The sequence below is a fragment of the Microtus ochrogaster genome, chromosome 8, assembly GCF_000317375.1.
Source record: "Microtus ochrogaster isolate Prairie Vole_2 chromosome 8, MicOch1.0, whole genome shotgun sequence".
Lineage (NCBI taxonomy): Eukaryota > Metazoa > Chordata > Mammalia > Rodentia > Cricetidae > Microtus > Microtus ochrogaster.
In genome coordinates, this window is record NC_022015.1 from 18,573,511 (window position 1) to 18,586,131 (window position 12,621).

Here is a 12,621-nt window from a genome sequence, read left to right on the forward strand (position 1 = left end):
GGCCTCAGTGTGGCCATCTTGCCCTCGCTCTGCCTGCTTCTGTTCCGTATATCACATGGCCCAGGCCTCAGTGTGGCCATCTTGCCCTCGCTCTGGCCCCCGTCAGCCAAGTCAGCCATTCTTACCACGGACTCTTTCCTAGCTCTCAAACCCTGCAGTGGGTCTGATCCATCATCGCAGAGAGGGAGGAAGGCCCAGGAGAGGGTACTGGCCACCAGCACCCTCCACCTCAGGAGCAGAGCCTATCAGCAGAACATGGTGGGATGCAGGGTCCCTGCCCCTCTCCTGTAACTCAGTATCAAATGACATTTTCCTCTTAGAGGAGGGAACAACTCCCACAGGGCCAACCCCTCAGCCTGGCCCCCTGCTGTAAAGGGGTACACACAGCCCTTGTGGCCCTTAGAGCCCAACCAAAAGCTGTTCACTGCCCTTCTCTGGCCACTGTCATTCTCCTAGTGGGAATCTAAGAGTGAGCAGAAGGAGCCCCCACCCAGCCATCACAGTCTCCAGGTCTTTGCTCTCCGCAAGCTAGACTCACCTCACAGCCAGTTCTTTAACTTACTGGCCCTCCAAGTGAGGAGGGAGGTTTTTCTGATGTTGAGCCTGCTGCACTGTTCAGTTCGTGCTGACTTGAGGCTGAGTGCTAGCGGTTTGGTACTCCCCGGCAAACATGGGCTAGAAGAAACCATGGTGCCGGGGCCAGAGGACTCTGGCTTTTCCTCTGTAACTCTTGGAAAGGATAAATGGGTCAGGACCATGCGCATTGCTTGGTGGGGAGATGCTCCCGGCCTCAGCAGGTGGAGACTGTCCCTGGGCTTTGACCCGAGGAACAGAAGGCCAGGCTGCTCTCAGTTCTTCGCCAGGATTTAAATGAGGGCCACAGCAGCAGGAGGCAGCAGGCCCTCCCAGAGCCAGCTCAGCAGTTTGTTCCAAACGCAACCACACGTGACTGGACTCAAAATGGGGTCTGAGGAGAAGAGACCTCAGAACTTGAAGCTTCCCACAAGGGGTGTGCTGCCACTGGCATCTGGGGCCCAGCTTCCTGCCCTGGTGCCCTGGGCCCAGCCTACAGCTGTTTCCAAACACAGCTGCTTTAATTAGCTTTGCTCTCTGACAGGTGAACCGGGTGTATGTCATCTTCGATCTGCCCACCACTGTGTCAATGATCAAACTGTGGAATTACACGAAAACACCTCAGCGAGGGGTGAAGGAGTTTGGCGTGAGTCCTCACTAGCTGGTGTGGGAGATGACTGTGCTCTCTGGGAATTGGGCTGTGGGCAATTACCATTTGCTGCAGTTGGGTCTCTGTCTCCAGTTGCAACCTTGGAAATGCCTGGTCCCCCGGAGCAGGAAAATCAGCCACCCCACTGTGAATTCAGAACAGCTTTGGAATAATCCAAAGCAAGCTCTGAACTTGGCCCTGGACTTGGTGTTGCTCTCAGGGCTCTCTCTAGAATCACACAGCCTTAAGTGGCACCTGGGTGGCCAGGGGGAAAGAGCAGAAGCCATGGAGGCCAGAGATTGAGTCTGCCTCTATCTCTAGAGTTGGTCACCCAGTATTGTGAAATTCCTGGAGCCTCAGCTTCCAAGCCTGCAGTCCACGCTGACAGCATGTGTCCTTCATGCTGGTGTGGGGACGGGCCTACCATCAACATGGGTCTTCAGTGAAGCTTGGGCTTGGGACAGCAGAGGGGTGGGGTGAATTAGGAGGGGCGGGGCCTCATTCCTATTCTGTCTCTTAGCTGCTGGTGGATGACTTGCTGGTGTACAATGGCATTCTTGCCATGGTGAGTCACCTGGTTGGGGGCATCCTGCCCACATGTGAGCCTACCGTGCCCCACCATACTATCCTCTTTGCCGAGGACACTGACTCGTCTCACCAGGAAAAACACACTATCAGGTACACCCCTGACCAGCTCTAATGAGGATGGGTGGCAGGGACCTGGCCTGGGAGGCTGATGGGCCTCTGTCTGCCTCTCCTGCAGTAAGGCAGAGGAAGACCAGGACATACAGATGACGAATGAAAACCAGGTCGTTACCACCTCGAGGAGGAAGCCAGGCACTGCTGACCCAGGCAGGTGGCATGTCTCTGCCCTACACATCCCTGTCAGAGGTTCGGTCTGGGTGGAGAGGAAGCAGGCATCAGAGTCTACTGGCCTTGTCCTGCCTGCTCAACACCTCTTTCTGTCTGGGAACCTGTCCCAGAGTAACAAGCAGCTTCTGGCTGCATGCCTTCCCTGTGACCAGGAAGGAAGGGCAAGGCACACTGTGGGAAACCAGGAAAAGGCACCAAGAAGAGGACTTCCTGGGACAGGTGGCATCTGATTTGGGTCCTAAAGGATGTCTAGTAGCATAGACAAAGGCCTTATGGGTTCCATGGTAGAGCCTACTTCATGCATGGGATAGGCCATGAAGGATGCCCAGAACACAGGCTAGCCAGGTCTATGTCTGCTCTCAGGGACTGTGTAACTCACTCCTGTGTCCTGTTTCCACAGCCTTACGCCCCAAAACCTGCATACGTGAGAAGGAGATCTCCAGGCGTTGGCGGTGCTGACTGGGACAGGAGGGAGAGCCGTTCCAGGCTGGCTAGGTTCTATCACCAGTCCTGGACAGCGCCCATGTTCCTCACACTTCAGGGGTGGCCAGCTGGATCCCCAAGGGCTGAAAGAGTGTGAAGAGACAGGAGACTTTAATCACAGCCTCAGGAACTCTGGGGGTCAGATGAAAGGGTCAAGAACAGAATAGCTGCCCCCGGCCACACTGGGCTGCTGCTGGGAGCCAGGGGTACCTGGTTTGGTTCCTCTTTGTGCCTCTCCTGTGAGGTCCATAAGAGCAGGGCCTGTGGCACCCCAGTCCTAGGCGGCTCCTGATCCAGGCCAGAACTCAGTACATGACCATGGGGCCAGTGCCCCTCGCTGCACAGCCCTGCTCACTAAGGGCAACAGAGACGCTGAAAGGCCGGCTGTGCCACAGCTCCTCACCTATCCAGTACCTCTGGAGGCCTGCAGGGGACAGGCCTAGGTGACCTCGGTCCTGCTAAGGAGAGGAAGTGAGCTGTAGTATTTGCTGAAATCTGCCCTCAGCCCCTGCCTCTCCTCCCATCACACACACACACACACACACACACACACACACACACACACACGTCAGAGTTGGGAGGACCTGGGCTCAGGCTTGCCCCTTCTCCCTGCAGCCCAGAGCCCCATGCCTGCATGTACATCTATAGAACAAGCTCAGATCAGGGACCCAATCAGTCTCCCAGCAGTGGGTAATTTCTGGTTCCAAATATTAATCTGTTGTTTTCCTGGCTTGCGGCCCAGTGGGGCCGGTGCCGTGGTACAGAGCTCAGTACGTTCTGATGCTACCAAGAAGCACAAAAGCTTCCAAGCGGCAACACCCAGCAGCTGTACAGATGTTTTAATTCGAAGCCAGCTGATGTGCAGATAGGATTGCCTCTCTGATGAGAATCCATCATCTCTGTAGCCTCCAGGGCCCCCCAGCTCCTCCACTCATTCCCAGATGAGCCACACACCTCCCAGGAGGCCCATCAGACCAGCTCCTAGAAGGAAGCTAAGACCACGGCTTTAACAGGAATCCAACTTCTAGTCCTCAGGGTGGACACAGGTTTTTCTTTTTTTTCTTTTTTTTTTTTTTTGACCATCCAAGACTGTGACCTTGGTGTACTCCCTGCAGATCTTTGGTGGGTGTTTATAAGTGTATAAACAGTGTGTAAATGCAGTCTCGGAGGGAAGGCACTGGTACAAGCATTAACTCTCAAATAAATGTCTATTTTTTCTTAACAAAATCAATAAAAAATGTTATTAAGAATAGAGTGTGGTACACTGGATGGGGTCAGCCTGAGGGGGCCTTTGCTGCCTCCAGCTGTACGCCACGGTTGATCTAAGGCTTGCTGAAAACTCGTGCATGTGCCTATCTGAGCTCTGCTTCCACGCCTGCAGGTGGGGACATGGCCCTGGACACATTTTCTCTGCCTTGTCCACCTACCACACCAGGAAACTGTGCATGTATTACACACCTGGCACTAATCATTTAATCCATGTTACATATAAAGGAGCTGGGGCACAGAGAAGCTGCGTAACCTTCCCAGGGCACGCGACTTTGAAAGCTGTTGATGAATGCACAGATCCTCTGGTGACTGCTTGCTGAACAGCAGGGTGACAGCCCCCTAGGAGTCTTTGACTACAGGGCCTCATCTGGGGCGACTTCAGATTCCTAGGGTCATCCTCCACCTGCTGTTCTTACCCACTTCCTCCAGAAGAGTATGGCTGGTCCTTAGCATCAGGACTCAGTTGCTCTTGGGCAGGAAGGGGGAGGCGAACATCTACACCCAGGTGACCTCAGTTCTCTAGAAAGTCACCACCCAGCTGTGGTACTGGTGAGGAGCACGGGCCCTGCAGAGAGTGGGCTTTGTACCTCCACACACTCACACACACACACACACACACACACACAGTGGGCTCTGCACCTCCACACGCTCTCACACACACACACACACAGAGCATGGGTTCTGCATCTCCACACGCTCACACACACACAGGGAGTGGGCTCTGCACCTACACACACACACACACACACACACACACACACACACGCACGCGCAGAGCATGGGCTCTGCACCTCCACATGCTCACACACACACACTCAAAATCATCCACACACTGTTGTGGGTAAGAAGCATGGCCTCTGTCCTGTGGGGCAGACACTGGCCAGGCTGTCCCCTAGATCCACCCAGTCCCTTAGACCCTGCTTGGCCCAGATCCTGCCTCTGGGGGGGACGTACAGAGTGGCCTCATCTGGTGATGGAGCCAGTGAGGGTGTTCACACTGTGGCTGCCCAGAACCAGACCAGGCAAGTGAGGCTAGATGGAGAAATGGCCTAGGGTATGGCTCTTCAGATGTCCCCATGGCCCCTTTGTTCTGCTGGCTTTCGTCTTCGCAGCCAGGAGATGAAGTTGGGGAGCACATGAAGGAGCAGGTGTGTGGCAGCAGTGTTCACAAGGAAGCCCCAACCCTGAGGACCTGCTACAGGCTGGGGAGTTTGGAGAGGGCTGCATGCCCACTAGTGCCCAGGGCTGTCTCTCAGCTCACAGCCCTGGCATACGGGCAGCTCTTGGCAGCCTTGTTTCATAAGGAACAGCAACAACACCAATGGTAGCCAACATATTTGAGGCTGGCTCTCTGTCAGGGAGCTGGGCCTGTGGGGGGTGGACACTGGTCCTAATTTGCTGTAGGTGCCCTTCTCCCAGCACATTGCATGCTGGGCCATGGTTCTGTGGCCGGAAGACCTGGGTTCAAGTACAGGTTTCACCATCCTCTCTTCCCCAATCCAAAGCACCTTCTCATGAGCCACCCTGGCTGTGTTACCTCAATGGAGCTTAGGCCCTGACCCAGGCTCCCCTGCACAGCAGTGGCACCTTCTTCCAGGAGCTGTCCCAGCACCCAGAGCTTGGGTCTCTCAGTGCATCCCTCTCAGGAGACACTCAGCCAAGTCTCCTAGTGACCAGCATTTCATGTACAGACTTAAGAGCGGGATGCACAGACCTCGGGCTGGATATCACTGGCAGGGACTCTTTCCCGGAACAATAAGCCTGCCCCTGCGTTCCAGGATGTGCTCTGCCTCAGTTGATTGCTCCAAAAGCATCTCGTAGCCACTGACTGGACAGAGAACCACCCTCCACTCCACTATTCCTGTCTTTGTGGTAGGACAGTCCCCTTTCTACCAGTCTGAGACTCTTCACCCAGCTTGCTTCCTCCCTGGCAGAGGGAGAGGAAGAGAGACACCCCAGGCTGCCCTGTTGCAGCTTGGTCTACTTCCTCCCTCTTCCTGGTCACACAGCTTGGCTAGATCCACAGCCATCAGCAGACCCCAGTCCTCCAGGAAAGCGAAGGTGATAGTGCGGGAGCGGGGTGGAGAGTCGTCCAGGAAGGACTGGCCAGGGGACAGAAGCTGTGCTCCCTATGGGTCTGCATCCAGCCCTCCTGACTCCGTGGCTTTCTTGTATGGGGTTATGTGGGTAACCTCCTGGGATGGTATGTTTCTCCACTGTGTTACCCCGTGGCAGCACCGTGTGCAGCTGTGTTCCACGTGTGCACGTCCTCTGGTGACTCCTTTCAGAGAGGGCCAACTGCAAGTGTGCAACGGGGCAGGATTCACACCCAGGCCTGTCCAAGTGCACATCAGGATGCTTGGTGCAGCCCTCACTTCCTCCCTTGCAGCAGCGGCTCCTGCCAGCCTCGTCCTCAGGCCTGGCAGCAAAGGCCCATGAATCAAGCTGACATTTCCATTACCTAGGAGTATATGACCGGGTCCGGGTGCTGCGGTGGGGGTAGAGTGGCAGGGTGCCCACTCGTCAAGACCACAAACCAGGGAAGAAGTGGAGACTGGGACCTGCCCATCAGCTTTGGCCAGGGAAAACTGCCATGGGTTTGAGATGAGGGCATCAGGGAGCCTGCAGCCTTAATCTGAGGATGGGGTTGTGTCGTGTACCCAGACGTAGGTATGGATGCTGTGCACTTCCTAGCGTGGTCTCTGTAAACTGTCAGCCTGGCCAAGGTCAGCTTCTGAAGCTCAGTGCCCAGATGTGGTCCAGACTTGGGAAGGATAACAGCTCAGAGTGGGGAACAACGATGCTAAGCCCGTTCAGACCAGCCCTCTGCCTCCCTTCCTGGACTCTGGATGGTTTGGGGCCCCTCCCGGGTTTCAGACCAGATGGTACCTCCTGGTTGTGGCTCCAGGAAGGACACACAGTGGTGTTAACTCCCAGGAGGAAGAAAACCCTTCAGAAGGTGACTGGGAGACCCATGACATCACTAACCTGGAACTGCTTCCTTTTGTCTAGCCAGCAGCCTTCCTGCTGTACTGGGGGACAGTTGGGTTCCAGCCGCTTCCCTGAAGGACCCGAAGCCTCCTGGCCCCACGGTCCTTCTCTTTCCCTTCCCTCCTGACGATGGCCCCCATTCCGATCACCCACATACCATAATCACAGACCACTTGCATGATTATTTATTTAGCATTTTTCTTTAAGCCAGCTCTTGTTACTGAAATGCCTATTATGGTTCATTCTAAGTCGCAACGCTTGACTCTGGAGTGTGGACACGCCCACACAGTTTTCTAATACACATTTACATAGACACAGCTATTAAAACAGATGACAGATTTGCAACTAAAATCATCTCCTGGGCCTCCTGGGGCCCATGAGTGAATCACAGGGTCCCTGGATGACACCATCAAGACCTACAAGGTTCCTGGTGGTAGGCCAGATTCTCGACCAGTGACCTCGCTCAGGATCCCTCAGAGTGGCTTGCACTTGCACAAGGCCAGTGTTGCAGCTCCCCATGCTGGCCCTCTGGTGCCTTCATAGCTGTGCAGGGCTCTGCCCAGGCCAACTTCGTCTCCCCCACAGCTGCCCACACCAACCATGTGAGTGCGGAGTGGGAGAGAGGCGCCCTCAGAGTGGCTGAGCACAGCACGCATGAACACAGAAGTGTGGGGTCCCCCCTTTACCCCCAGACGCTCATCTCTGCATTCCCATGTCCTCCTCCTACACCAGTCCCTCCTCTTGGCCCCTGACCCTCCTCCCACACCTGACTCTCCTCCACAACCTCTCTGCTCAGCCACAGCACCTTCTCTCACTCAGTGCCCTGCAAGGACCTGGGAGTCCCGCCTTGGGCATCTGCTCTAGCCCAGAGCTGGGGTGACTTTCGAGACTACACACCTTGGCCAGCCCCACTCTGCTCAGAGCCCCCAGCTGTCCTCAGGATGAACTATGGGCCCCTCCCTCCTGAAGCTCTTAGTCCTCTCTCCAGCCTCCTGCCACCCTCACAGCCCCATCTTCCTCCACGCTTGTCATTTGGACCATTTGAAAGGCCTCTCCTGTCCTGCTCTGCCCTCCACAACCTGACACCAGCAAGATGGCTTGGGTGTCATTCCCTTCATCACCTATCAATCACTCAGGTGGTCTCCAACAGGCCCCGCCTCAGCCCTATGGCCCCATTTCCCCTCACTGACATGATGGCAGTGTGCTCTCCATGATCCAGACTCTGTGTCACCCTCCAGCAGCTGTAAGAGGTAGATAGAGTGAAGACTCCCATCTGTAGGGAAAGGCCCCTGGGGCTGAGGAGACAGGACCTGATGCTAGGCAGCCTGACCCCAGGGCGGGTACCACACCCAGCACACACACACACGCACACACACACACGCACAGCTGTCATCTCCCATTTCATCACTTGTCTGCTTCTCCGGACATTTCAGTGGCACACAGTAGGGGGCACGTAGAAGACACCTGTATGCAGACAGTTGCACGGATGGGTAGCGGGGTGATGAAGACGGCTGGTACATGGGCGGATAACTGACAAGAGGAATGGCGATGAAGGATAATGGATAGGTGGATCATGGGTGAATGGATAATTGAGGACAGAGAGATGGATGATCTTATTCATGGTTAATGGATGGATGGACAGGTAGATGGATGCTGGATGGGTGGATAGGATGGATGGTTGGATAGGTGATGATGGATGCATGCTGCTAAATGGATGAATGAATAGATGGATGGATCATAAATGTATGGATGGATGTTGGCTAAATGGGTTGTGGTACAGGGACGGGTGCTGGGCAAATGATGGCTCATGTATGGATGAGTGGGTGCAAAGATGACGGTGGGTGAATGTTGGCTAAATGGATGGGTGGTGGCTGGGTGGGTAATGGCTGGAGAAGACCACATTCTGCCTCGCTCCGCCAATCTCTAGAAATCCTTCAGGGCAGGATGGGTCCTCTTGGGAGACTTAGCTGGGAGTGAGTCTGATTTAAATTCACTCTCCCACATGTCAGCTCTAATCTCAAGCAAGAAACTTCGCTCTCTGGACCCCAAACTCTCACGGTCAAGACAGGAATTGTTTTTCACCAGGAAGATGAGCCAGAACTTTTATGTAAAGTGGCCATAGACACAGGGTAAAAGATCCCCAGAGTCAGGGTGGTGTCACATTGCTGAGGTTCCCGAACACATGTGCTCTCTCCAGCTCCTGGCCTGCTCCTCCTGCCATGCTCAGGACTCTGGTGCTCTGCCCACCTGTCTCTAGCCTGACCTCTGCAGGCCATCGATGGATGTTTGGCCCTGACTTCAGGGCCCAGGGCTCACACCTCCAGGGCAGGGTGATGATGAGGGAGCCAGCCCACACACAGCAAGAGACAGGTTCAACAAGTATTTATTGAGCCCCTGCTGTGTGCCTGCTGTGACCCCTGCAGAGGCTGTCGCTGCCTCTCCATTAATAAGGCCTGCTCGCTGTCCCCACAGGGCCCTGCCTCTCTGGGCATCTGCTTGGCTTTGTGTCTGATCATGGGTGTCCGGCGTTCAATGGTCAATGCCCATGTCCTTCCTGGCTTCCCAGCTGGGTGGGACTCTAAGTGTGGAGGTGGCTGCTGCCTCCAAGTCTCTGTGCAGCCCGTACAGTCCCTCTGGCCTGCCTGAGCCGTCTGTGGGGCCCCAAGACCCAGGCAGCGGTGGCAGTATAGGCCTGGTGTCTCCATGACTGGAGAGCTGAGTCCACAGCACACACACCAGGCTTCCATGTCCTGTGGGAGGGGTAGTGCCAGCGATGGCAGAAAGGCAGGGGCTGGCTTGGGTCACATCACACCCAGTGCCCCAGGACCCAGCACTGACGGTTTAGCTCTGCTGCCTCATGAGCTGAGCTCCGTGGCCAGGAGTCCCCCATGTGTGGCTGGTGCCCTGCAAGAGACAAGGCAGACATTACACAGTGGCTGTCTTCCACCTCTGCCACCTTGGCCTCTGGCCCAGCCCTAGCTTCCTTCGGCTCCTGTCAACCCACCACGCTGCACTGTCCACCACCGTCCACGGACTCCCCAGCACACGGAACCCCAGCTGTGCTTGCTGCCTGCCAGTGTATCCCACCAGCCCCCTCGCACACAGCCCGCTCACCCACCCAAACCCACGCATGCCCCTCTCACCCTCCAGCCCCCTGCAGCCCATCATTTCCTTTCACTCCACTGCACACCTCCCAGCCCTCTCTCTACACCCACATCTGCTGTGATCTAGACACTGGGGCGCTAACCCTTGCACCCACCGGCACACCCACCAATAGTCTGCCACCCTGTCTGCCCTGCCCGTGTGTGTGTGTGTGTGTTCATAGGCTCAACAGTGCATATCAGACTGACCTCCCATCCCTACCATCTAGTCACTCCCTACAACTGTCCCTTCAACCCTCCTCCCAGCAGGTTCACGGAGTCCTCCCTACCCCATTTACCACCCATCCACCCATCCATCCCAGTTCCTTACACTACTGTCTCTCCACCTTCCCATCCAACCATCATAGCCAGGCTCCTCATGGGCCCGGAGGCACCTCAGAAGGAGTGTGAGCCAGAAGGCACTAGGAGTGGGTGACTCCATACCCCCTAGGTTTCATGCCCCACCCCAATAGTGAGTATGTATCAGTAAGCCCAAGTTAACCCTGAACACATTGTCCCCACCCAACCCCTGCCACTGCCCTGCATTTAGAGACCTGGAAAGGTGAAGGACAGCCCTTCCCCATCCCACACACTCCCTCCTGTGCCCAGTTAGCTCTTGGCTCTACCCCACCTTCCCTCAGAAGTCTCTTTGAAGTCCCTCTGATGTACCCAAGCCATCCTTGTCACTCATTGAGGACCACTGGACAGTGTCCCGGCACCTGCCATCCAGCGGAATCCTGGAGGAGTCTGCCCTGACATCCTCCCCTGCCTGTCAGACCAAAATGCTGTCCCTATATTATCTAAGAGGGGACAGAGGTCCAACCCAGCTCAACAGTTGGGTCAGTGAGGCAGCCATATGGAGCTAGACAGGCCAGTGCTTCCAACCGTCTCCATGAAGAGTCCCTGTGTTTCCACTCTGAGCTCCAGCATATGGAGGCATCCTCCAGGGTCAGACAGCTCTTGTAGAGAACCCATTAGGATGAGATTCTAAGCAGACACTTGCAAACCTCTCAGGACAGAGCTCACTGCCCGTCCGTCCCAAGGCACTGGCCATTCAGTGCTGTTCTCTGGATGCGGAAGTTGGCACAGGCATGAGGAGGTTGTCATTTTGTCTTTTCGGCTTTTCTCCCCTTCTGTTTTTAATATTCCTTAATGTTACTGTTTTGTACATTTTGCTGTATTTTTAAAGGAGTGAAAAACATTTTGCAAACATTCTGGAATCATTTGGCCTTGGGGGAGGAACATTTGTTCTGGCCCCAGCTACCAAAACAGTTTCAGTCTTTGAATGAGCTTGTTGCCAACATAAAGGTGTTTGGTCTTTTTTGTTTGTTTGTTTGTTTGTTTTTCCCTCTCTCTCTCTTCTAATGAGAAGCAAATATTTGGTGCATAGAAATCTCTGGCTGTTTTTCTAAATGAGTATTTAGAAATGAGTTCTGCCTCACAGGAGGCAGAACGGCAAATGGGAACAGAGAAAGTGGTTCTGTGGTTCTGAAGGAGGAGCAGGCAGCATTTATCTCGCTCCCAGGGATAAAATGAGGCTTTCTGACCCCTCGCTCTATGTGGCCACCCCCATCATGGACTGGGGCTCCCCTCATTCTCTCACCTTCTAGAAGGTGTTCAGGGCCCTGAGCCATTGGCGTTAGGTCTCATCAGCCCTGCAAAACCCTCCCTGACCCCCTTTTCTCCTTCTCTCCTGGTTCCTTCACTTGAAGAGCATCTTCAGCCACAAAGGCCTTGTGCTGGGATTTGGGGATCCCAGCTCAGCACTGCTTCTAGACCCAAGATGATGCCACAAGTGGAGACAGAAGCAGCCTGCTGCACTTCAGACAATATTACCACAGGAAACCTGGGTTCAGATCTTCCAGAAGGTTCAGAGACACTGAAATTTCTGATTTTAAAATAAAACTGTCTGGCTTTACATGATGACAATTAGCGTGTTTAAAGTATTCTCAGGGATACTATAGGCCATAAAGCCCGACTTCACCCAAGGGAGGCTGCCTGTGCTGCCTGACTGTTTCCCAGCCTGTTTTTGTGGACCCTGTCCTGTGGTTTCCCATACCCTGTCCTCTGCTGGAAATGCCCTCTGGTGTGTCACTGGACACTATCCCTACCTTCATCCCGTATTTCTTGTACTCTCTCTCCTGGGAAACACTGAGATAGATTATCACTGTGTTGAGAAGCTAGCCTCAACTTTATGATCCTCCTGCCTCAAATTACGTTGGATTAAAGGCCATCACACCCAGACCCTTTCTTTTAAACTGATATCAAAACACGGACACATGTAACATCTGACCTGTTCCAGCCCAAGCACCCGATCCCTATGTGCCAATACCTGTTTTGATCTTTCCTGAGGGCACAAAGGTCCATCTTCCTGCCCCAGGACCTGCTCACAGGATCAGGCTACATCTGCTAGTACAGCATGGGCTCATCAGGGTGGGAGGCCCTTCCAGACCAAGGATGTCAATGCTTCCAGGAATGTGTGCATGGGAAAACTAGGGCACTCAGAAGGGAACTGACTTGCCCAGAATCGCTCTGTGACTGGTAGAATGTGGGCAGGAGGCTGGAGAGCCTGGGGCTTTTGGGAAGCAGTTCTCTCTCTCTCTCTCTCTCTCTCTCTCTCTCTCTCTCTCTCTCTCTCTCTCT

At 54.6% G+C, this 12,621-nt stretch overlaps 2 protein-coding genes across 4 annotated transcripts in view; one reads left to right on the top strand and one right to left on the bottom strand.

Annotated features, from left to right (window-relative positions):
• Positions 1-3,151, top strand: part of Kiaa0556 (KIAA0556 ortholog) — a 169,332-nt gene extending 166,181 nt beyond the window's left edge. For both annotated transcript variants that reach the window (XM_026781483.1, XM_005351193.3), the window contains 4 exons: positions 1,118-1,219; positions 1,743-1,900; positions 1,986-2,074; positions 2,496-3,151. In XM_026781483.1, the coding sequence (XP_026637284.1) occupies positions 1,118-1,219; positions 1,743-1,900; positions 1,986-2,074; positions 2,496-2,554 (408 nt within the window). In that variant the 3' untranslated portion in view covers positions 2,555-3,151. The remainder of the gene's footprint in view (positions 1-1,117; positions 1,220-1,742; positions 1,901-1,985; positions 2,075-2,495) is intronic.
• A 3,862-nt stretch (positions 3,152-7,013) lies between these two features.
• Gsg1l (GSG1 like) overlaps positions 7,014-12,621 on the bottom strand; it is a 205,189-nt gene continuing 199,581 nt past the window's right edge. For both annotated transcript variants that reach the window (XM_026781551.1, XM_013347743.2), the window contains one exon: positions 7,014-9,742. In XM_026781551.1, the coding sequence (XP_026637352.1) occupies positions 9,645-9,742 (98 nt within the window). In that variant the 3' untranslated portion in view covers positions 7,014-9,644. The remainder of the gene's footprint in view (positions 9,743-12,621) is intronic.